The 26518-nt window shown below is 54.2% G+C and overlaps 1 protein-coding gene across 1 annotated transcript; it reads right to left on the bottom strand.

Annotated features, from left to right (window-relative positions):
- ERCC3 (ERCC excision repair 3, TFIIH core complex helicase subunit) lies at positions 1-25415 on the bottom strand. Its single transcript, XM_069982390.1, has 15 exons — positions 25309-25415; positions 24445-24647; positions 18878-19114; positions 18504-18553; positions 17623-17758; positions 15016-15180; positions 11904-12108; positions 10136-10450; positions 9629-9813; positions 5956-6158; positions 4216-4312; positions 3656-3773; positions 1804-1922; positions 1347-1499; positions 1-479 (listed from the first exon to the last, which is right to left on the bottom strand). The coding sequence occupies exons 1-15, from the start codon at positions 25334-25336 to the stop codon at positions 345-347; spliced, it is 2349 nt and encodes a 782-aa protein (XP_069838491.1). The 5' UTR covers positions 25337-25415; the 3' UTR covers positions 1-344.
- Between the last annotated feature and the right edge of the window lie 1103 nt (positions 25416-26518).

Raw genomic sequence — 26518 nt, 5'->3', positions numbered from 1 at the left:
TCACAACCAAGTGAGAGGTTATATTATAGGGATGAAGCGGACCCTTCCGTGCGGTATACTTACAAATAAACTGTGTAAGAGGCGTCCCGGGGGCAGCGGGCAGCGCCAGACATAGGAGCTGCTCCGTGCCAATGTATTATTATCCATTATAGGAACCATCATCAGTCACTATTCCTGTAAGGAACATTCGTCTCCGTGCATCCGCCTGCATCAGCCACAGGAAAATGCAGCAATAAATAAGCTGATCGAGGCGAGACTCTGCTGAGAAAAGGTTTCCACCTTCTTCCTGCTCCATATTGCTGAATGGACGGTGGGTTGGATCTGCACCAGATGAACCCAGGTGGTCACTTGCGGAAGCGCTTGAAGAGCGGGTGTACGTGCTTGTTGCTGGCGCCTTTGTTTCTAGGAGCCTGGTATTCCATATACACCGTGTCGTCTGCCCCAGACATGGAGCTCATGGTGCCCACGCGGCGGGCAACCTATGGACAGAAGGAAACCGAGTGAAGGCGAGATAGAGAGGTTGTGTTTCATCTAATCTGCTGACTTCTGCTCTGAAGTCTTGCAGCGGCAGAGGGAGCCCTCCCTCCTTCCGACCTCTTGGGCTCCTCTCCCCTGCCGCCTCCCAGAGGGGGTGCCCTCTCCCCCTGCCGCCTCCCAGAGGGGGTGCCCTCTCCCCCTGCCGCCTCCCAGAGGGGGTGCCCTCTCCCCCTGCCGTCTCCCAGAGGGGGTGCCCTCTCCCCCTGCCGCCTCCCAGAGGGGGGCCCCTCTCCCCCTGCCGCCTCCCAGAGGGGGTGCCCTCTCCCCCTGCCGCCTCCCAGAGGGGGTGCCCTCTCCCCCTGCCGTCTCCCAGAGGGGGTGCCCTCTCCCCCTGCCGCCTCCCAGAGGGGGGCCCTCTCCCCCTGCCGCCTCCCAGAGGGGGTGCCCTCTCCCCCTGCCGCCTCCCAGAGGGGGTGCCCTCTCCCCCTGCCGCCTCCCAGAGGGGGTGCCCTCTCCCCCTGCCGCCTCCCAGAGGGGGCGCCCTCTCCCCCTGCCGCCTCCCAGAGGGGGCGCCCTCTCCCCCTGCCGCCTCCCAGAGGGGGCGCCCTCTCCCCCTGCCGCCTCCCAGAGGGGGCGCCCTCTCCCCCTGCCGCCTCTCAGAGGGGGCGCCCTCTCCCTGCCGCCTCCCAGAGGGGGTGCCCTCTACCCCTGCCGCCTCCCAGAGGGGGTGCCCTCTCCCCCTGCCGCCTCCCAGAGGGGGTGCCCTCTCCCCCTGCCGCCTCCCAGAGGGGGTGCCCTCTCCCCCTGCCGCCTCCCAGAGGGGGTGCCCTCTCCCCCTGCCGCCTGGGTCCCTCTTTCCTGTGACTTACATGGGTGGATTTTGATCCGAATTCTCCGGCCACCACTTCCTCTTCAGCGTCGAGGTCAGAGGCAGCCAGCACTTTCTGAAGAAGCTGCTGCTGCTCCTCTTTGGTGGAGAAGGCCAGGTCCTCTTCCTCCATGCCGGCCAGCTTAGTGATCACCTGATCAATAATCATCAAATTTATGTAAATGAGCATCATCACAGTGGCAATAGCCCCTCTTTCCAATATAAAGACTAAACCCTCAGTGACTGACACAGAGCATCACTGCGGTGGAGGCAGCCGGACCCCTCTAACCCATGTGACCCTCTGCACCGGCCATACGGACCCCTCCGATCCATGTGACCCTCTGCACTGTCCATATGGACCCCTCTGACCGGCCATACAGACCCCTCTAACCCATGAGATGCTCTGCACCGTCCATACGGACCCCTCTGACCCATGTGACCCTCTGCACCGTCCATACCTTAAAGCTGTAGCCCTGGTCCACAAGGAATCGCTGCCTCTTAGTGGAATAAGCCATTTCCTGAGTGTCCTGGGAAACCAGCGAGTAGAAGAAGGCGTTGTATTCCTCAGCAACCATTCCTGGAAGAGAACGTGAAGAGTGAACATGACATACATACCCTGTATACAGCGCAGAGGGGGTCCCACACCCTGTATACAGCGCAGAGGGGGACGCACACCCTGTATACAGCGCAGAGGGGGACGCACACCCTGTATACAGCACGGAGGGGGACGCACACCCTGTATACAGCACGGAGGGGGACGCACACCCTGTATACAGCACGGAGGGGGACGCACACCCTGTATACAGCACGGAGGGGGACGCACACCCTGTATACAGCACGGAGGGGGACGCACACCCTGTATACAGCACGGAGGGGGACGCACACCCTGTATACAGCACGGAGGGGGACGCACACCCTGTATACAGTGCAGAGGGGTCCCACCTGTAGATAACAGAACATGGCGGCGCGGGCAGTAACAGGTACAAGACTGAAACATCTGGGAAAGAAGTTGCAAGTAGGCCGGACCCTGCTGCCGGGAATGTAATGAAGAGGCATAAATCAGAGGACGCATGCAGCAGAGCTGAGTGCAGGAAGGAGGGAAATGATGGAGACAGTGGGGAGAGAAGGGGGGCTGCAAATAATTCCAGCAGCAGAGCCCCCTCCCCCCCACCAGCCCCACAAGGTAACAAAGTGTTGGCGTTAAAGGCCGTGAGAAATGCTAAAGCCTATTAGCTGCACTTAATAAGTGAAGGAAATGCCGAGGCTGCGATGGTCTCACCTCCTCACCTACCGCGTCAGCACCCCAAGCTGTGAGGCCGCATCGATACGTGGGAAGATTCCCAACACAGCAAACAGGGCCAAAGGATTGTGCAGAGTGTCTGAGAAAGCCCAGAGACGGCTAACACAGCACCGAGACTACCGAACGAGGACTCCGGGAGAGCTGGCCGACCATGTGAACACAGTGAGAAACAAACGAGGACTCCGGGAGAGCTGGCCGACCATGTGAACACAGTGAGAACCAAACGAGGACTCCGGGAGAGCTGGCCGACCATGTGAACACAGTGAGAACCAAACGAGGACTCCGGGAGAGCTGGCCGACCACATGAATACAGTGTGACCCGAACAAGGACTCCAGGAGAGCTGGCTGACCACGTGAATACAGTGTGAACTGGGCAGAGACAGACTAACAGAAGAATCAACACAAGGAGGGAACAGTCACATCAAAGACTGCGTCCATATTGTGCGGCCAAGTCACTGAGCGACATCATCAGCTGCCAAATACTGACAGAGTACAAGGCAGCCACATCCCTACACCGAGCAGATACATCCTGTATTATACTCTAGAGCTGCTGGTAAGGTCACTGTGTAAAGGATCAGTAATGTAATGTATGTACACAGTGACCCCACCAGCAGAATAGTGAGGGCAGCTCTGGAGTATAATACAGGATCAGTAATGTAATGTATGTACACAGTGACCCCACCAGCAGAATAGTGACTGCAGCTCTGGAGTATAATACAGGATCAGTAATGTAATGTATGTACACAGTGACCCCACCAGCAGAATAGTGAGGGCAGCTCTGGAGTATAATATAACTCAGGATCAGTAATGTATGTACACAGTGACCCCACCAGCAGAATAGTGAGGGCAGCTCTGGAGTATAATACAGGATCAGTAATGTAATGTATGTACACAGTGACCCCACCAGCAGAATAGTGAGGGCAGCTCTGGAGTATAATACAGGATCAGTAATGTATGTACACAGTGCTGCCCCCATGTGGGGAGGATTTGGGGCAGCTTTATACATTTACCTTTCTTGGCTCTCAGGACACGGCCCAGTCGTTGCGCCTCCTGCCTGCGGGATCCTCCGTGTGATGAGATTTGGATCAGGACATTCGCTTCAGGCAAATCAAAGGAAGTGTCACCAACCTGCAGAAGACATGAAGCTTCTCCTGAGTACAGGACAGACCAGGAAAACATCACAGGTGATAGGAAACCACTGTCAGCCATTCACTTTAGGGGGAACAGTTTTGGACAGGGGGCGGGCACAGCGATGGGGACAGAGCGGGGGGCGGGCACAGCGATGGGGACAGAGCGGGGGGGCAGGCACAGCAATGGGGGACAGAGCGGGGGGCAGGGTAAAGCAATGGGGAAGGAGCGGGGGGTCGGCTCAGGACTCATTCCATCCTATGCGGCAGTGTGTCCAGGACCGGCAGGAGCACCAACACTGTAACCAGCTCCGCCCTATGATCAGGTTTTTTTAGGTCATGAATAGAAGTTTCCATTTTCTGACATCAAGCAGAGATCTTGAGGAATAAAACACACAGCTGCCGACCCCCAGACGCCCCCCCCCCCCCCACCACCTTCTTACCTTTGATATAAAGATGGTGTTGATCTTTGGGTTGTGTTTGAAGTTTTGCAGGATTTGCATCCTCTCTCCTTGGGAGGTCGGCCCATAGATATAGGGTCTAGAAATAAGAAAACAGAGGCCTGTTACTGTGAGCCCACCATACAGTGACATCATGTTCTATGAGCGCAGCTCTGGAGGGAAGATGACAAAGCTCAGGGGCAGATACATCTTCTGCCATCATGGGAACACTAACATTATACTGTAATCTTGTAGGCGACAGGAGGAGGCCGGAGAGAGGGGGAGGTGACAGGAGGCCGGAGAGAGGGGGAGGCCGAGAGAGGGGGAGGTGACAGGAGGCCGGAGAGAGGGGGAGGCCGAGAGAGGGGGAGGTGACAGGAGGAGGCTGCAGAGAGAGGGGGGGAGGCGACAGGAGGAGGCCGCAGAGAGAGGGGGGAGGCGACAGGAGAAGGCAACAAGAGGAGGCCGCAGAGAGTGGGGGAGGCGACAGGAGGAGGCCGCAGAGAGTGGGGGAGGCGACAGGAGGAGGCCGCAGAGACAGGAGAAGGCAAAAGGAGGAGGCCGCAGAGAGAGGGGGAGGCGACAGGAGGAGGCCGCAGAGACAGGAGAAGGCAAAAGGAGGAGGCCGCAGAGAGAGGGGGAGGCCGCAGAGAGAGGGGGAGGCCCCAGAGAGGGGGAAGAGACAGGAGGAGGCCGCAGATAGGGGGAGGCGACAGGAGAAGGCCAAGAGGTGCAGGAGGTTGGAGAGACGGAGGTTCTGACAGGAGGAGGCTAGAGAGAGGGGGATGTCGCCCTGAGGTCACTGCGTGTCCGCTCACACGTAACAGCGAAGGCGTCTAGTAACATTCCTGCACATCACGCCTAATCTCTTCAGGAGAAATGAAGGATCCTTGTGAGGCGTCTGTGTGAGGGGAGAGACGAATAATAACCAATTACCCACCACACCGGAGCAAAAAGGACAGAAAAAGGAAAGCGTTCAAATGGCATTGGCGCGGCGCCCGCTCTGTCACATCACCCTGGAGGACAACGGGGCTGTGTGCGAGTCAGCAGGGTCCTATGAAGCGGATACAATGTATCACATTCCATCTGGTATAATGTATCCGAGGCTTCAGCAGACACTATGTATCACATTCTGTCACTACAGTGTATCCGAGGCTTCAGCAGACACTATGTATCACATTCCGTCACTACAGTGTATCCGAGTCTTTAGCAGATACAATGTATCACATTCCAATACTACAGTGTATCCGAGGCTTCAGCAGATACAATGTATCACATTCTGTCTGTTACGATGTATCCGAGGCTTCAGCAGATATAATGTAAGAACACCTGATATCTGAAGCTCGCACTCCAGCAGCAGATCCTGCGCTGATTTTCAGGTTCTTCATGCACAGTGTGAACACGGCCTTAGCGTTTGGCTGCAGCTGATACTATTGGTTCTGATCATGGATTCTATAGTGGAGGAGTCTGTAATATACGACTCTCCAGCTGTAGCTAAACTACAACTCCCAGCATGCTCTAAGCCTTAGGAGCTGTAGATTGTTCAGCTGTTAGGGCATGCTGGGATTTGTAGTCCTGTAGGAGCTGCAGAGCCTGTGATTTGGGAGCAAAAGTACAGAGCTATAGACCAGGGTCCTATCAAGTATATATGAGCCAAAACTACAACAACAACTACAACAAGCGGGGGGAGCCGGCGATGGTGGCAGGGGGCTCTGGGGCTCATTGTCCTGCAGGGCCACCTACTTGTTGAGCCTGATGGCGTACTCCTTCAGCGCAAACACATTGTCCGCAAACACAATGATCTTGTCATTCCTCCGCTCATGGAACTTAATCAGGAACTGGCAGGCTCGGAATTTATTCGGGTTCATGGTGTACAACAGAATCCTCTTCTTTGTCTTGATGGCAACGTATTCTCTGTAGAACTCGGGGGACATGGGGCACCAGACCTGGGGAGAAAGGAGAGAGAGAGAGGAGGGAGGCGGCAGCCAACATGGAGGCCACAAGTGTATTCAGGACACGCAGCTTGTCTGTCTGCTGAATGGGGCGACCGGCAACAGCCTCAATGCCAGCCGCTCCCCACAGCGACAGCCCCAATGCCAGCCGCTCCCCACGGCGACAGCCTCAACGCCAGCCGCTCCCCACGGCGACAGCCTCAACGCCAGCCGCTCCCCACGGCGACAGCCCCAACGCCAGCCGCTCCCCACGGCGACAGCCCCAACACCAGCCGCTCCCCACGGCGACAGCCTCAATTCCAGACACTTCTCACGGCAACATAAGGACTATAAACAGGGAACAGGTCATAAAGGAAAGACTGAGATGTATCCTCTTTTCAAATCCATTACTGGCTTTGGCTTTAATAATCTGTCCATTGGTGTGGAGATGTGCTGTCTACATGAGATAAGAAGGATCCGCTGCTAGAGCAGACTGTCAGGGCAATGGGGACACAGGGGCTATGCTGGAGCCAGGAGCTATGGGGACACAGGGGCTATGCTGGAGCCAGGAGCTATGGGGACACAGGGGCTATGCTGGAGCCAGGAGCTATGGGAACACGGGGGCTATGCTGGAGGCAGGAGCTATGGGGACACGGGGGTTATGCTGGAGCCAAGAGCTATAGGGACACGGGGGCTATGCTGGAGGCAGGAGCTATGGGGACACGGGGGCTATGCTGGAGCAAGGAGCTATGGGGACACGGGGGCTATGCTGGAGCAAGGAGCTATGGGGATACGGGGGGTATGCTGGAGCCAGGAGCTATGGGGACAAGGGGGCTATGCTGGAGCCAGGAGCTATGGGGACACAGGGGCTATGCTGGAGCCAGGAGCTATGGGGACAAGGGGGCTATGCTGGACCCAGGAGCTATGGGGATACGGGGGCTATGCTGGAGCCAGGAGCTATGGGGATACGGGGGCTATGCTGGAGCCAGGAGCTATGGGGATACGGGGGCTATGCTGGAGCCAGGAGCTATGGGGACAAGGGGGCTATGCTGGAGCCAGGAGCTATGGGGACAAGGGGGCTATGCTGGAGCCAGGAGCTATGGGGATACAGGGGCTATGCTGGAGCCAGGAGCTATGGGGACACAGGGGCTATGGGGATACGGGGGCTATGCTGGAGCCAAGAGCTAGGGGGACACGGGGGCTATGCCGGACCCCGGAGCTATGGGGACACGGGGGCTATGCTGGACCCAGGAGGGCAGAGACCACATACAGAATGATGATGTCTCTAATGTATAGCAGCGTATACAATAACCCATCAGATCATCTATACAGTATGGGGTCATCATTCTGGCCGTAGGGTCTGTAGGTATCATGGATTCTGCAGCATCCTGCTCTCCATCAAGGCTTCTCATTAAGTGAGCTTAGGATGGCAGGGAAATAGATCGGCTTTATGAAGATCCTATAGAGAATCCATGTAGTAGAACGACTAATAGTGTATATACTAGATTTACACATATGGGGCGATTACATAAAGATGGAAAATCTGCTTACTGGTCACCAATGTGAGATCAGGAGACTAAGGCGTCAGATGTATACACCAGGAGGATGGCCGCAATAGGTAAATCCTCCGATAATCCCTACTGGGACGAGGGCTTTTAATCTAAAGATCCAATGTGCTCATGTAGGACTTAACAATCTACATTCCGACGTCTAGGACCTCATGTACGTGTGGGCGGCTGCTTCCATGTGTCCCATGTCTAGGACCTCATGTACGTGTGGGCGGCTGGCTGCTTCCATGTGTCCCTCGTCTAGGACCTCATGTACGTGTGGGCAGCTGGCTGCTTCTATGTGTCCCTCGTCTAGGACCTCATGTACGTGTGGTCGGGTGCTTCCATGTGTCCCTCGTCTAGGACCTCATGTATGTGTGGCTGTCTGCTTCCATGTGTCCCTCGTCTAGGACCTCATGTACGTGTGGCTGGCTGCCTCCATGTGTCCCTCGTCTAGGACCTCATGTACGTGTGGCTGGCTGCCTCCATGTGTCCCTCGTCTGGGACCTCATGTACGTGTGGACGGCTGGCTGCCTCCATGTGTCCCATGTCTAGGACCTCATGTACGTGTGGGCGGCTGCTTCCATGTGTCCCATGTCTAGGACCTCATGTACGTGTGGGCGGTCGGCTGCCTTCATGTGTCCCTCGTCTAGGACCTCATGTACGTGTGGGCGGCCGGCTGCCTCCATGTGTCCCTCGTCTAGGACCTCATGTACGTGTGGGCGGCTTCTTCCATGTGTCCCATGTCTAGGACCTCATGTACGTGTGGGTGGCCGGCTGCCTCCATGTGTCCCTAGTCTAGGACCTCATGTACGTGTGGGCGGCTGCTTCCATGTGTCCCATGTCTAGGACCTCATGTACGTGTGGGCGGCCGGCTGCCTCCATGTGTCCCTCGTCTAGGACCTCATGTACGTGTGGGCGGCCGGCTGCCTCCATGTGTCACACATCTAGGACCTCATGTACTGTACATGTTCTGGGGAGGCTGCCTCCGTGTGTCACACATCTAGGACCTCATGTACACACGTGGGCGGCCGGCTGCTTCCATGTGTCCCATGTCTAGGACCTCATGTACACGTGTGGGCGGCTGCCTCCGTGTGTCACACATCTAGGACCTCATGTACGTGTGGGGGCGGCCGGCTGCCTCCATGTGTCCCACGTCTAGGATCTCATGTACTGTACATGTTTTGGGGTGGCCGGCTGCCTCTATGTGTCCCTCACCCAGAGGCATATGGGGGACATCAGGAGGGGGGGATGTCCCAGAGTCTCTGGTGGATGGTGTATACCTGCAGATACGCTATATACTCCATTCTTTTCTCTTATACGATACCGGGATACAGCGACCTTACACACCTCTGATCCTGGACACAGAACGTTATATTTAATACAAGGCTGGAATCACAATGCGTTTTATGCAAAAAACGGATGAAAACAGGTGCATCTGTTTTGATCCACTCTTCTTTTTTTAGCGTACACAAAAACGTGGTCGACCATGATCACCAAATTAAAAAAAAAAGAATGTTTTTTTTTTTTTTTTGTTTTTTTTTTTATAAAGGAAGTCAATGGAAAAAAAGATCAAAACGGATGCACAGAAATACCTCCGTCTTTTCATCTGTTTTTCATCCCTTCTTTTTGCATAAATCGGATGAAAGAAGCGGATTGCAAGAAGGCAGTGTGAACCCGGCCCTTAGTGATATCAGGTTTATTTCACCTCTCTGTGGTTGGTTGTGTCTATACAGTATACAGTGTATATACTCTGCCTCCACATTGCTGGGCACTCATTAACCCCTTCCCGCCACATGTTTTTGCATATTCCCATTTTTGCTCCTCTCTAAGACGTGACAAGACCATTTTTGGGGGGGATTTTTATAAAAATTTACTTTTTCACTATTTTTTTTAGTAACACTCAACAATCGTATGTTACGCTACCTCACCGCTTACCTCCGCACACTGCACCTTGGCGATGTAGCCGTTGTTCTGCAGCTCCATCCAGTTTGCTTCGTACAACTTTGGGCCTATCAGAAAATTCAGGTCGACTATCTTGTCGTCCTCTCGGACCAGCGTGGCAGTGAGGCCGAGCTTGCAGTGAGCCTGGACGATGGTCAGAACACGACGGAACATCTTGGCTGAAAAAGATGAAAAACGTAAATTAGGGGACAAGACCAAATATAAAATCGAGCAAACACTGTAACGGGACGGACTCTACTCCCCTCCAGAGCTGCAATCGTTAACTATCATCCCCCCAGATCTCCCGCTACCACCTGTATACTGCCAGGTGTGTGGGCATGCAGGATGTATATAGTCTATGCAGTGCATTATGGGAGCTCATCCTAGGGATCAGGGTAGTGACCCTCAATGCTCTGGATGTGACTGGTAAAGTGTTAGTCCATCCTGATCTCCGCTCACACGTTCCCCCCGTGTATACCTCATAGTCCATGCATCCTGTACCTGGTATGGTGTGCACCTCATCCAGGATCATCAGCCCCCACTCCTGGCTTTTCAGCCACTCCATCACCCGCTCGGCCTCCCACGACCTCTTGGTGGTGTGCCCCAGCATGGAGTAAGTGCTAATGGCGATGGAGCAGCCGATGGGCTTGTCCTTGGCATCAGAGGTGAAGCGACAGATCTGGCTGTCGTCGATGGTGGACCACATCTTGAACTGCGCCTTCCACTGCTCCACGGAGACGGCAGAATTCCCTAGCACCAGGCATCTCTTCCTCACTGTGCAGGCGGCGGTGACGCCAACCAGAGACTTCCCGGCACCTGCCCACAGAGAGACCATCAGCATCCAGCAGAGGATACAGAATATATAAAACCAATTCACCATGTCAGGAAAAGATCTGATATATCCCTTCTGTTACTCGTCATTACGCCTCGCTTCTAGGTATAACACCTTAATAACCAGCAGTAATACAGTGTATCACTGTATCTATGACCACACTGCTTCCATCATGTCCTCCTCTACACCCACTACCCCTACAGGGGTTGTCCAGTGGCAGTCATATTTTTTGTAATACATGGCTCCCAGTGCATATAAAACAATAAACATGTTATATTTACCTGTCAGCACTCCCCCGTCACCCCCCTCTGGTGTGGCCCGTGTCCCCCGCCGGCCTCCTCTGGTGTGGGCCCGTGTCCCCCTCTGGTGTCACATGTTTCCCCCACAGCCCCCCTCTGGTGTGGCCCGTGTGCCCCGCCGGCCTCCTCTGGTGTGGGCCCGTGTCCTCCTCTGGTGTCACATGTTTCCCCCACAGCCCCCCTCTGGTGTGGCCCGTGTGCCCCGCCGGCCTCCTCTGGTGTGGGCCCGTGTCCTCCTCTGGTGTCACCTGTTTCCCCCGTCACCCCCCTCTGGTGTGGCCCGTGTCCCCCGCAGGCCTCCTCTGGTGTGGGCCCCCGCTGTCCGCCTCTGGCTTCCCCCGTCACCCCCCTCTGGTGTGGGCCCGTGTCCTCCTCTGGTGTCACCTGTTTCCCCGCTGTCCTCCTCTGGCTTCTCCCGTCACCCCCATCTGGTGTGGGCCCGTGTCCCTCGCCGACACCCCCCTCTGGTGTGGGCCCATGTCCCCTGCCGCAACCCCCCCCCCCCCCCCCCCCCCCCGTCTGGTGTGGGCCCGTGTCCCCCGCCGTGCTCCTCTGGTGCGGACCAGTGTCCCCCATCGTCCTCCTCTGGTATGGCCCATGTCCCCCACTTCCAAGAAACTCATCTCGGGAGTGGTAGCCAGCTCAGCCAATCACTCGCCGTGGGGCTGTCCTGTCTCAGTCACTGTCCGAGTGGGCTTTCACTGCTGGGACAAGTTTGTCGTGGACAGGTAAGGATAACATGTTTATTGTTTTATACACACCAGGAGCAATATATATTAAAAAAAGGCCGACCGCCGCTGCAGAACCCCTATACATGGGATTACAAATACATAGCTGTTCACTTCAATGTAATGGAGCTGCAATACCACTGACAACATGAGAATAAAGGGTAGCGCTGTGCAAAGAGGAAAAGCATGTATATGTATGTATATGTGTGTGTGTGCGTGTGTATTATACAGGGGCTCCCATACTACAGGACTCAGAAGCTGAATGGATGGATTTGGGTTCACAGCCCCCTCACTCTCCATGACGGGCAGCGAGACAGTGCCTTGACCTTGTTATGAGCTCTGGATAATTGGCGCCCCCTCCTGTCAGCTGCAGAGAACACTGAAGAAAGCGAAGACCACAAGACGCTCACCGCACGGCAGCACGATCACCCCGGAGCGAGCACGACCGTTGCCAAACATCTTGCGCAGACTCTTCTCCTGGTACGGCCGCAGGACGGCGGTGGGCTTCAGGTCGATGTTGATGTCCGGGTTCATGGTGTCGTTTCTGAAGTCGTATTCTGCCAGGAGCGGGTACTCTAGGTGGATGCACTGCTTCTGTAGGACCTCAATCATTTCCTATACAAGATGAAGGGAAACATTACTGAAAGGGGCACATATTTACAGGGTGCGCAGCCTGAGAAGGGACCCAAGGAGAATCCATAAAGGAATTCTATATAAACTAACGGAAGGACACGAGAAATCCCAGATATACAAGGGACAGTGGGAGACCCACAGGGTACAGTGCACACGGCCATTAGCCAACATCATCTGAGCCTTATACTTCTATCCAGTCAGCAGAGTTGGGTACAGAGAAGTAACGTACACGGCCTGAGATTGGCGTTGGTTTGCTTTGCCTTCAGAAGCCATTAATCCTGAGGCCACTTAATGCTATTGGCCGCACAAAGACGTTTACATAGGGAGATGTGAGAGAAGCCGCACACCAGATGCCATCAGCTGAGGATCAGCGGTTTCCTGCTTCTCGCTGATCACTCTCACTTTAACATGGGCAGATTATCAGCTAAGGAGCATTTCTAGCAGCCCGGCCGGTGTTAGAGGCGTCACTGAGCCAATGTCCCTCACTACCGCTCTATAAGAACCTGATATTCAGTAAGGCTCAAACCTTCAGAGACCTCTAGAAGCCAATACAGCAATGACTTCTGCCGCAAAGATCCCCAGGATCCCGTCACCCGGCCGCATAAAGATCTCCAGGATCCCATCACCCGGCCGCATCAAGATCTCCAGGATCCAGTCACCCGGCCGCATAAAGATCTCCAGGATCCAGTCACCCGGCCGCATAAAGATCCCCAGGATCCCGTCACCCGGCCGCATAAAGATCCCCAGTATCCAGTCACCCGGCTGCTCCCAGTTCTGTCCAAACATTAGGATTAGATGAGGAGGAGTGAGGAGACAAATAAAAGTTTCCTCCAATCCTTAAAGGGAGGAGACGCCTATACAGAGCAGTGTACACACACCCTGATACAGTCACAAGTGATACAGGGCTCAGAGAACGGGCGACCGGCTCTGCCCAAACTGCAGAACCATGAGAAGTGACACCGCAGGACCGCGCAGGAGAGGTGACACCGCAGGACCGCGCAGGAGAGGTGACACCGCAGGACCGCGCAGGAGAGGTAGCACTGCAGGACCGCGCAGGAGAGGTAGCACTGCAGGACCGTGCAGGAGAGGTGACACCGCAGGACCGCGCAGGAGAGGTAGCACCGCAGGACCGCGCAGGAGAGGTGACACCGCAGGACCGCGCAGGAGAGGTGACACCGCAGGACCGCGCAGGAGAGGTGACACCGCAGGACCGCGCAGGAGAGGTAGCACTGCAGGACCGCGCAGGAGAGGTAGCACTGCAGGACCGTGCAGGAGAGGTGACACCGCAGGACCGCGCAGGAGAGGTAGCACCGCAGGACCGCGCAGGAGAGGTGACACCGCAGGACCGCGCAGGAGAGGTGACACCGCAGGACCGCGCAGGAGAGGTGACACCGCAGGACCGCGCAGGAGAGGTGACACCGCAGGACCGCGCAGGAGAGGTGACACCGCAGGACCGCACAGGAGAGGTGGCACCGCAGGACCGCGCAGGAGAGGTGACACCGCAGGACCGCGCAGGAGAGGTGACACCGCAGGACCGCGCAGGAGAGGTGACACTGCAGGACCGCGCAGGAGAGGAAAAAGCTGCAGACGTCGCCTCAGAAGGAAAAGCCTTTTACCAACATAGATGTTAACTCAGTATTAATGAACAGTTAGATTTTCAGCAGCAATCCTCTGAAGCCGATTAACTGATCAGTAATCCCAGCGCACAGAGGAGCAGAGGACCCAGAGGAACTGGGCGCAGGGGGGCAGAGGACCCAGGGGGAACCGGGCGCAGAGGGGCAGAGGACCCAGGGGAACTGGGCGCAGAGGGGCAGAGGACCCACGGGGAACCGGGCGCAGAGGGGCAGAGGACCCAGGGGAACTGGGCGCAGAGGGGCAGAGGACCCAGGGGGAACCGGGCGCAGAGGGGCAGAGGACCCAGGGGGAACCGGGCACAGAGGGGCAGAGGACCCAGGGGAACCCTCCGCAGAGGGGCAGAGGACCCAGGGGGAACCGGGCGCAGAGGGGCAGAGGACCCAGGGGAACCGGGCGCAGAGGGGCAGAGGACCCAGGGGAAGCGGGAGCAGAGGTGCAGGGGACCTGGGCACAGAGGAGCAGAGGACCCAGGGGAACCCCACGCAGAGGGGCAGAGGACCCAGGGGAACCGGGCGCAGAGGGGCAGAGGACCCAGGCACAGAGGAGCAGAGGACCCAGGGGAACCCCCGCAGAGGTGCAGAGGACCCAGGGGAACCGGGCGCAGAGGGGCAGAGGACCCAGGCACAGAGGAGCAGAGGACCCAGGGGAACCCCCCGCAGAGGTGCAGAGGACCCAGGGGAACCCCCCAGCAGAGGTGCAGAGGACTCAGGGGAACCGGGCGCAGAGGGGCAGAGGACCCAGGCACTGAGGAGCAGAGGACCCAGGGGAACAGGGCGCAGAAGGGCAAAGGACCCAGGGGAACAGGGCGCAGAGGGGCAGACGACCCGGGCGCAGAGGGGCAGACGACCGAGGCACAGAGGGGCAGACGACCGAGGAACAGAGGGGCAGACGACCCAGGGGAACAGGGTGCAGAAGGGCAGAGGACTCAGGGGAACAGGGTGCAGAAGGGCAGAGGACTCAGGGGAACAGGGTGCAGAAGGGCAGAGGACCCAGGGGAACAGGGCGCAGAGGAGCACAGGACCAAGGGTAACAGGGCGCAGAGGACCCGGGCACAGAGGGGCACAGGACCCAGGACGTACAGGACCCAGGGGACCTGGGCACAGAGGGGCAGAGGATCACTGTGAATGCCCCTTAGGTTCTCAGCAGGCATGGGTGGGGCCAAAGTTACATTACAGTATTATACTCCAGAGCTGCGCTCACTATTCTGCTGGTGGGGTCACTGTGTACACATATTACATTACTGATATTTTGTACCTGTTTAACCTCGAATGATACAGTCTGCGTCTCTTCCTCCTCCTCTTCCTCTTTGTCCATCTGTTCATAGAACTCAAACAGGTCGGAGGGGACGTCCGTTTTATTCTGCGTCTCTGGGACCTGGGAGGTGGAGGGGCCGCCAGCTGGATCAGCCGTCTTTGAGATCTGGGAAGGATGTAACCCCAGGTGAGTGGCTGAGGGATAGGAAGCCCCCCCCCCCCATCATCTGTGTCTATGATCAGTGACATAACGTGCTGATCGGGCACTCACTGATCTCTTGTTCACTATATGACATTCACCTTACAACCTATACAATTTTATGCACTGTGGACTTGTTAGGGCCGAGACCTTACAGGGCCCAGAGAACGTCCTGTCCATTGTTATGTAAGGTTGTCAAATGGTGCTAAAAAAAAAAAAAAAGTAAGAACTTTACCCAACTTGTATCTGTCTATAAATGTAGGAAGCCGCTTAGTCTGTGATGCCGTGAGGCTCATGTGCTGTAAGGCTCTTAGGCCCCATGTGACCACATCCTGCCCCAAATAATATCAGGTTACTTACCGCTGATCACCGCTGCATACATCCGACCTATAGTCTCAGCTCTGTCAATGGACTTATTCATGTTCAGCTGAGAACAGCCGATTACATCAGCTAAACCGCATTTATTTCTTGGTCACCGTTCATACCATCAGGATTGTGCTGGGAGCAGTGCCAACTATTAGATAACTCTGCTGCCTGTCCCCCTAGTTATTATATACAGTGTATAATACACTGCTGTATACCTACACAGAATGGAGAGAGATATATACACACACACATACAGGGGGATAATAAGTATATAATACACTGCTGTATACCTACACAGAATGGAGAGAGATATATACACACACACAGGGGGATAATAAGTATATAATACACTGCTGTATACCTACACAGAATGGGGATATATACACACTCATACAGGAGGATAATAAGTATATAATACACTGCTGTATACCTACACAGAATGGAGAGAGATATATACACACACACAGGGGGATAATAAGTATATAATACACTGCTGTATACCGACACAGAATGGAGATATATACACTCTCATACAGGAGGATAATAAGTATATAATACACTGCTGTATACCTACACAGAATGGGGAGATATATACACACTCATACAGGAGGATAATAAGTATATAATACACTGCTGTATACCTACACAGAATGGGGAGATATACACACTCATACAGGAGGATAATAAGTATATAATACACTGCTATATACCTACACAGAATAAATATACAGAATTATATACTTATTATCCTCCTCCTGTATGAGTGTGTATATATCTCTCCATTCTGTGTAGGTATACAGCAGTGTATTATATACGTATTATCCTCCTGTATGAGTGTGTATATATCTCTCCATTCTGTGTAGGTATACAGCAGTGTATTATATACTTATTATCCTCCTGTATGAGTGTGTATATATCTCTCCATTCTGTGTAGGTATACAGCAGTGTATTATATAATTATTATCCCCCTCCTGTATGAGTGTGTATATATCCCCATTAAGTGTAGGTATACAGCAGTGTATTATATACTTATTATCCTCCTGTATGAGTGTGTATATATAACATTCTGTGTAGGTATACAGCAGTGTATTATATACTTATTATCCTCCTCCTGTATGAGTGTGTGTGTATATATCTCTCCATTCTGTGTAGGTATACAGCAGTGTATTATATACGTATTATCCTCCTGTATGAGTGTGTATATATCTCTCCATTCTGTGTAGGTATACAGCAGTGTATTATATACTTATTATCCTCCTGTATGAGTGTGTATATATATCTCCATTCTGTGTAGGTATACAGCAGTGTATTATATAATTATTATCCTCCTCCTGTATGAGTGTGTATATATCTCTCCATTCTGTGTAGGTATACAGCAGTGTATTATATAATTATTATCCCCCTCCTGTATGAGTGTGTATATATCCCCATTAAGTGTAGGTATACAGCAGTGTATAATATACTTATTATCCTCCTGTATGAGTGTGTATATATAACATTCTGTGTAGGTATACAGCAGTGTATTATATACTTATTATCCTCCTCCTGTATGAGTGTGTGTGTATATATATCTCTATTCTGTGTAGGTATACAGCAGTGTATTATATACGTATTATCCTCCTGTATGAGTGTGTATATATCTCTCTATTCTGTGTAGGTATACGGTAGTGTATTATATACTTATTATCCTCCTCCTATATGCGTGTGTATATATCTCTCCATTCTGTGTATGTATACAGCAGTGTATGATATACTTATTATCCCCCTCCTGTATGAGTGTGTATATATCTCCCCATTCTGTGTAGGTATACAGCAGTGTATTATATACTTATTATACTCCTGTATGAGTGTGTATATATCTCTCCATTCTGTGTATGTATACAGCAGTGTATGATATACTTATTATCCCCCTCCTGTATGAGTGTGTATATATCTCCCCATTCTGTGTAGGTATACAGCAGTGTATTATATTATATGGTGTATTACCAGTGTCTTCCCTGGTGGTGTTATATACCTCTGCTTGCTGTCACTGAATGCACTTACAGCGGATTTGCTTGTGAAGGTCTCAGTGATCAGCTCGGTCTCCTCTCCCTCCTCGTTCCTCAGTCTGCAGCTGCGGATGACGCTATCTTTAAGAAGATCCTGAATGACCTCTGGATGGGCGCTCTCCACAAAGTACCTATATATACATACAGGATATACTGTACATAGAGGAGATTTGTATAGAATATACTGTTCATAGAGGATATACATACAGGATATACTGGTACATAGAGGATATACATACAGGATATACTGGTACATAGAGGATATACATACAGGATATACTGTACATAGAGGATATACTGTACATAGAGGATATACATAGAGGATATACTGTACATAGAGGATATACATAGAGGATATACTGTACATACAGGATATACATAGAGGATATACTGGTACATACAGGATATACATAGAGGATATACTGTACATACAGGATATACATAGAGGATATACTGGTACATACAGGATATACATACAGGATATACTGTACATACAGGATATACATACAGGATATACTGTACATACAGGATATACATACAGGATATACTGTACATACAGGATATACATACAGGATATACATACAGGATATACTGTACATACAGGATATACATACAGGATATACTGCCCCAGCCTATACCACAGGAGCAGAGCCGCCGGACTACGTAAGCAGCTGATACAGAGCACGGACCACAATGAGGCTCAGGACCAGATCCCACGGCACTCGGCAGGCTATCCTCTCCACCCCCCACTGCGGCCCTCGGCAGTATACCGGACAGGTGGGGGGAGTGTATCCCTCAGCAGCCTTCGCCAGGCTATCCCAGCCCCCCACACCCCCCTGCGGCTCTCGCCTGGCTATCCTCCAGACCTCAGCTCACCTGTTGTGCTTCAGGACCAGCTTCAGCTTCCCATAGCTGACTGTGCAGAGCTGCAGACAAGAATTAGAGACAACCGTGTAAGAGGCAATGGACAATCACCGGCCCTGCCAGCAGCAGCTTCTCAGCCTCTAATGTGACCGTTCACTGACAGCAAGCGGCCATAGGGGAAAGAATAAAGAATCAAAATAATACACAGAAGTAAATGGGGATGATGTTCCCAGAACACAGCCTGATAATGGTTCTCCATAGACCCTGGAGCCTTTGTGTATGTCAGCCAGAAGGCCCCAGTGACTGCCATATCTCCCCCACATCTCTGCAGTGTGCCAATCACCCGCCGCCCGCTGTAAGGAGGGACCTGTGTCCTGAACGCTCACCTTGATGAACTGCACAATCCCCTCAGGGACACCGGTCTTGCTCAGCTTCTGTAAGTACTCAATAATGTCGGAGGTCTGCAGCCCCACACTGACCGCAGCGTACAGGGAGTAGGCCGTCAGCTTATACTCGTGAATGTGCACCGGCCGGCACACCGGCTCCGAGATGGCCACAAGGAAATCCTGAGCGTATTTATAGACTGGGGAAAAGGCTTCTAAGAAGATGTGTCCATCCGGGGCCTGAGGAGGCAGAGAAAGGTTACACTGGTCAACAGCCAAAAAGGTGCCGACATGAAAACAGTTGAACTAAACTAATTTTGGGGGCAGAGATTGAAAATGATGGTCAAATTTTGAAATTGGCTCTAATTTTCGAGATATAGACGTACTTTCTATATTTCTCACAGCCTGTGATACAATACTAGGAAAAGTTTGCATCATCAGTATTGCATCATCAACTGGTATATTGCATCATCTTAGAATGACCAATAGTTATGGTATAAGGCTAGGTTCACACTCCGTTTTAGCTACCCGTGTTTTTCATCCGGAAAAACAGATGAAAGAAAAACAGATGCATTTGTGTGCATCCGCTTTCATCTGCTTTTCCATTGGCTTCCATTATAAAAAAAAAAAAACGATCCGTTTTTTTTTTTTTAACGGACACAAAAGTAGTGTCAACATGACTTTTGTGTCCGTTACAAAAAACGATCCATTTCGATACGTGTTTTGTTTTTTTAATAATGGAAGTCAATGGAAAAACTGATCAAAACGGATGCACACAAATGCATCAGTTTTTCATCCGCTTTTTTGCAAAAAACAGATGAAAAAAACAGATTGCAAAAACGCAGTGTGAACCTAGCCTAAGGTATCGGGGTAAATGGAAGCTATCAATGCTTGCAGATTACTATTGGACAGTTATCAGAGACAATCCCATGTATGAATACAAAAGACGTGTAGAAGCAGGAGAAAGCCGCACTTCCAAATGTGATGCAGCGGGTGCCTGCAGAGTAAGTCCTTTGGCTACAGGATCCCAAAAATACAAAACAAGGTCTTCTGATACACATGACCTGCACGTGGTGCATGAGGCAATATGGTTTGGCCAAATTATATACTAACTTCTGATGTTGGTTTTAAATGTAGCTGAATAAGCTTTCGTGTTGGCCATGGGTGCGATGTGCAGCCATTTCTGTCTTTTTGGCTTGTGCATATAAATGTAAAAAAAAAGTGCTGTTTACACCAAAAAGGTGCACAAATTCACAAAAAATGCAACGTTTCAATCTTCTCTCAAGATCATGATAATGCTTGATAATGACCTTGAGAGAAGATTGAAACGTTGCATCTCTTGTGAATTTGTGCACCTTTTTGGAATAAACAGCACTTTTTTACATTTATGCTGGTGTGCTGCGGAACATTGTTTTGTGCAAAAGACAGGTGTAAATGCACCGAAAAGCCATTGAATAAGGAGCGACATCCCAGAGGTCAATAAACAGAATTAATTTGTAACAATTCTTAGATCTGCCTGTAAATTGTAGTTGATTTCAGATAGAACTAAGTTTCCTATGAATATATTTCAGAGGTTTATGAACAGTGACCGCGCTTCCTTATGATGCAGAAGTAATAAATCTGTCGGCTATTATACTGTATTCTATACAATTCACAAAGCAGTAACATGAGAAATCTCCCATATCAGAGGAACTAGAGACAATTCACACTTTTCCTTGTGATATTTGAATTCAGCACAAAAAAAATCATTAAGAAATGGATCATTTTATTTCTCAACCAAACAACTTTTGAAAATTTGTTGGCCAGTTTTATTACAGCCTGCGCCCAGTCACCACAGCCCCGCGCCCCCCTTACCACAGCAGCCTCACACCCAGTTACCACAGCCCCGCGCCCCCCTTACCACAGCAGCCTCACACCCAGTCACCACAGCCCCGCGCCCCCCTTACCACAGCAGCCTAGCGCCCAGTCACCACAGCCCCGCGCCCCCCTTACCACAGCAGCCTAGCGCCCAGTCACCACAGCCCCGCGCCCCCCTTACCACAGCAGCCTAGCGCCCAGTCACCACAGCCCCGCGCCCCCCTTACCACAGCAGCCTAGCGCCCAGTCACCACAGCCCCGCGCCCCCCTTACCACAGCAGCCTAGCGCCCAGTCACCACAGCCCCGCGCCCCCCTTACCACAGCAGCCTCACACCCAGTCACCACAGCCCCGCGCCCCCCTTACCACAGCAGCCTAGCGCCCAGTCACCACAGCCCCGCGCCCCCCTTACCACAGCAGCCTAGCGCCCAGTTACCACAGCCCCGCGCCCCCCTTACCACAGCAGCCTAGCGCCCAGTTACCACAGCCCACGCCCCCCTTACCACAGCAGCCTAGCGCCCAGTCACCACAGCCCCGCGCCCCCCTTACCACAGCAGCCTAGCGCCCAGTCACCACAGCCCACGCCCCCCTTACCACAGCAGCCTAGCGCCCAGTCACCACAGCCCCGCGCCCCCCTTACCACAGCAGCCTAGCGCCCAGTCACCACAGCACCGCGCCCCCCTTACCACAGCAGCCTAGCGCCCAGTCACCACAGCCCCGCGCCCCCCTTACCACCGCCCTGCATCCCTGTTACCACAGCCCCGCGCCCCCCTTACCACCGCCCTGCATCCCTGTTACCACAGCCTAGTCCAATGTAAAGGTATTAATTGAACTGCAATAAACTGTCTATCCAAAAAGAAGTCTGGTGTCCTCTGTTATAACATCTGTGGAACAGCACCGGCCCAGCAAGCCAAGAACTGGTCTCCACCCCCCATCACCCTCTGCACCAGGACAATGCGAGGGAGTCCTGCCCCTAGGGGGTGATGGAGGAGCGGGGCCCGGAGTGTCCAGCCATTGGGCACAGATGTTTTCGGATTTCTTAAGAGCCTCTCTTATTTCATAGACTTTCCATTGTCTTTAATCCTATTTCCTTAGCTATGAAAGTGATTACCATGGGGATCCTGGTCAGTTTCCTGGCCATATAGAATATCCAGGCTAATGCCAACTTCACTGGTCAGGTCTAAACCCTCCACAAAGCCCAAAACACAGACCGGTGGAGACTGATCCAACTGGAGAGAAGAGTACACTGTCTGGAGCCAACATCCTGCCAGTATGGGGCAGCCAAAACATATGCAGGACCCCTCCCTCATCTCTCCGACATCTAGGACACAATCCATCGGGGCCATTCCCACTTTCTGGGGTTCTCTACACGTGGTGCAGAAGATATAGCTGGGACAAGCGGTGCCGCTCACCCAACTGGGGGGGGGTCATCCCCGAGACCTCTTTCTACAAGGCATCCTCCGGACGGCCCAGCGCCGCCCACGAGGCATCCTCCAGAGGGCCCAGCGCCGCCCACGAGGCATCCTCCAGAGGGCCCAGCTCCGCCCAGAAGATATAGCTGGGACAAGAGGTGCCGCTCACCCAATGACAACTGGGGGGTCATCCCCGAAACCTCTTTCTACAAGGCATCCTCCAGAGGGCCCAGCGCCGCCCACGAGGCATCCTCCAGAGGGCCCAGCGCCGCCCAGAAGATATAGCTGGGACAAGCGGTGCTGCTCACCCAATGACAACTGGGGGGTCATCCCCGAGACCTCTTTCTACACGGCATCCTCCAGAGGGCCCAGCGCCACCCACGAGGCATCCTCCAGAGGGCCCAGCGCCGCCCACGAGGCATCCTCCAGAGGGCCCAGCGCCGCCCACGAGGCATCCTCCAGTGGGCCCAGAGCCGCCCACGAGGCATCCTCCAGTGGGCCCAGCGCCACCCACGAGGCATCCTCCAGAGGGCCCAGCGCCGCCCACGAGGCATCCTCCAGAGGGCCCAGCGCCGCCCACGAGGCATCCTCCAGAGGGCCCAGCGCCGCCCACGAGGCATCCTCCAGAGGGCCCAGCGCCGCCCACGAGGCATCCTCCAGAGGGCCCAGCGCCGCCCACGAGGCATCCTCCAGAGGGCCCAGCGCCGCCCACGAGGCATCCTCCAGAGGGCCCAGCGCCGCCCACGAGGCATCCTCCAGAGGGCCCAGCGCCGCCCACGAGGCATCCTCCAGAGGGCCCAGCGCCGCCCACGAGGCATCCTCCAGAGGGCCCAGCGCCGCCCACAAGGCATCCTCCAGAGGGCCCAGCGCCGCCCACAAGGCATCCTCCAGAGGGCCCAGCGCCGCCCACGAGGCATCCTCCAGAGGGCCCAGCGCCGCCCACGAGGCATCCTCCAGAGGGCCCAGCGCCGCCCACGAGGCATCCTCCAGAGGGCCCAGCGCCGCCCACGAGGCATCCTCCAGAGGGCCCAGCGCCGCCCACGAGGCATCCTCCAGAGGGCCCAGCGCCGCCCACGAGGCATCCTCCAGAGGGCCCAGCGCCGCCCACGAGGAATCCTCCAGAGGGCCCAGCGCCGCCCACGAGGCATCCTCCAGAGGGCCCAGCGCCGCCCACGAGGAATCCTCCAGAGGGCCCAGCGCCGCCCACGAGGCATCCTCCAGAGGGCCCAGCGCCGCCCACGAGGCATCCTCCAGAGGGCCCAGCTCCCCCCACGAGACATCCTCCAGAGGGCCCAGCTCCCCCCACGAGACATCCTCCAGAGGGCCCAGCTCCCCCCACGAGACATCCTCCAGAGGGCCCAGCTCCGCCTCCAGTTTTTCTGTATGGATAAAGAGTATTTTTCCAGAAGTTTCCATGCAGGTGGATGTACAATATGGAGATTAGGCCTGAGGTGCCTCTAATATTAACACGTTCCCAGCGCAGGATGTCTCCCTCCCCCTCACATGTATGTCGTATCTGCAATTATTTATAAAAGGGGGTTCTGGTTATGGGGCATTCATCTCCCAACTGTGGAAAGCTTTTTAATTGGCCATCCCTATATAACTGTCCCCTTCTGAGACCCCATGACTGCCAATGAAAGTTCTCCCAGGAAATGCAGCATGGATTAGGCACTGCCAGGAAGCCAGGTCACTCTGCCCCGTGGATGGGCTCCAGGCTTATGTGAGGGTGCTGAGAACCTCGTATCACACTCCTAAACAGAATGGAGAGACTCTGTAACATCATCAGATTGTAAGACAATGGCGGACAGAAAACCTTTCATGGTAGGACTGGATCGCCACAGTCACGTCCGGTGTGGACGTTACACCATGTGCAGTGATTACAGGCTCATCTGACGCTTTATAAAGGCTCACACACTCCTGCACTGGTGTCATCACTATGGCTCTGTTCACACCTGCATTGGGCATCTCCTCTGGACGGACACTGGTGGCCTCCAAACCTTCAGGGCAGCAATAACAATCAGTGCAGCTAAACTGTACCAGGCCGATTTCTAAGGTGGGATACAACTGTAGCAAACCCTCAGCTGTGAGAAGTACGAGGCCTGGACAGGTTCTCACACATCCTCCTTCTGCTAAACCTGTGAGTTATTGTGTCTGTGGAGGGAGAGAATGAAGAGACCACCACACAGACCCGGCTCTGCTCATCCACACAGCAAAGGATTGTGGGTAGTATAACCCCATCACAGCCAGACTGTCGTGTTACGGAAGAACGATAGGAAATCAGCAGAACCTTCAGGACACTTACCACCCAGAGGGGACGGGAGGCATGGTCGCCCTTCAGGGGCATCTGTGACCTGTAGTCCTTGGCGTTGTACTCATCCAGCTTGGTGCCGGCCTCATCCACCTGCTTCCCGGCTGCAGAGGGCACGGCTTCCTGGTCAGTGGTGGGCGCCTCATCCTCCTCCTCCTCCTCTTCATCATAGTGACGTTTCTTGGATTTCTTCTTATCTGTAATGAGGATGAGCACAGGGGGTCAATGTCAGCCGCATCTAACAGTGCAACATGCAGCCCGACCTACAGGGGCCACAACATGCAGCCCGACCTACAGGGGCCACAACATGCAGCCCGACCCACAGAGCCCACCCAGACCCACGACCCGCCCGGAGCTACCGGACCCAAATCCCGCACGACCCGCCCGGACCTACGGGGGCCACGACCCGCAGCGCCCGCCCGGACCTACGGGGGCCACGACCCGCAGCGCCCGCCCGGACCTACGGGGGCCACGACCCGCAGCGCCCGCCCGGACCTACGGGGGCCACGACCCGCAGCGCCCGCCCGGACCTACGGGGGCCACGACCCGCAGCGCCCCCCCGGACCTACGGGGGCCACGACCCGCAGCGCCCGCCCGGACCTACGGGGGCCACGACCCGCAGCCGCCCGCCCTCCTGCGGCTATTGGGGCATGCTGGGAAGTGTAGTCACACCAGCCGGAGCCCCGGGACTCCGACTACCCTAACATACAGCAGCAGTATATATATATCTCCTGTACACACCGGCCCCTTTAAGAGCTTCAGCTGGCCTCACAATCTGACACAATACAGGGGAAGCAGAAGTGCCAGCACCATGATGAAAGAACTACACCTCCCAGCATTCCGTGCAGGGCCTCTCACCTCGGTCCCATTTATCCTTCTTGCCCATGGCGCCGCACACAGGACCGCCGGTGAGAACTGCCAGAAGAGCCGCTGCCTCCTCCAACAGGAGCCCCGCCCCTCACTGAGCAGTAACCAATAACACACAGCGGAAGTCTGCAGCCGGAAATTCCACAAACTTCCGAAAACTGACCAATCCCTACGAGGGGCGTGGCTTACCGTGCGCTCCGCTTGTCGGGATTGGACGCAGCCTTCACAGCGATATAATGTTGTTATGTTGGACCTGTCAGAGAAGCGCATGCGCAGTATGTCTGACAGGTGAGGGTTGTGTCTAAAGTCCATGAGCCGTAAGGACCTGGTCCTCAGCAGTCATGGAGAATAGCCGGCTCACTATGGTCCTTATAGCATGGAGGATAGCCGGCTCACTATGGTCCTCAGCAGTCATGGAGAATAGCCGGCTCACTATGGTCCTCAGCAGTCATGGAGAATAGCCGGCTCACTATGGTCCTTATAGCATGGAGAATAGCCGGCTCACTATGGTCCTCAGCAGTCATGGAGGATAGCCGGCTCACTATGGTCCTCAGCAGTCATGGAGAATAGCCGGCTCACTATGGTCCTCAGCAGTCATGGAGAATAGCCGGCTCACTGTGGTCCTCAGCACTCATGGAGAATAGCCGGCTCACTATGGTCCTTATAGCATGGAGAATAGCCGGCTCACTATGGTCCTTATAGCATGGAGAATAGCCGGCTCACTATGGTCCTTATAGCATGGAGAATAGACGGCTCACTATGGTCCTTATAGCATGGAGGATAGCCGGCTCACTATGGTCCTTATAGCATGGAGAATAGCCGGCTCACTATGGTGCTCAGCAGTCATGGAGAATAGCCGGCTCAGTATGGTCCTTATAGCATGGAGGATAGCCGGCTCACTATGGTCCTCAGCAGTCATGGAGGATAGCCGGCTCAGTATGGTCCTCAGCAGTCATGGAGAATAGCCGGCTCACTATGGTCCTCAGCAGTCATGGAGAATAGCCGGCTCACTATGGTCCTCAGCAGTCATGGAGAATAGCCGGCTCACTATGGTCCTTATAGCATGGAGAATAGCCGGCTCACTATGGTCCTCAGCAGTCATGGAGAATAGCCGGCTCACTATGGTCCTCAACAGTCATGGAGAATAGCCGGCTCACTATGGTCCTTATAGCATGGAGAATAGCCGGCTCACTATGGTCCT

Source organism: Dendropsophus ebraccatus, chromosome 9, assembly GCF_027789765.1.
Source record: "Dendropsophus ebraccatus isolate aDenEbr1 chromosome 9, aDenEbr1.pat, whole genome shotgun sequence".
In the NCBI taxonomy this organism is placed as follows: domain Eukaryota; kingdom Metazoa; phylum Chordata; class Amphibia; order Anura; family Hylidae; genus Dendropsophus; species Dendropsophus ebraccatus.
This window is presented reverse-complemented; position numbering and strand designations above follow the sequence as displayed.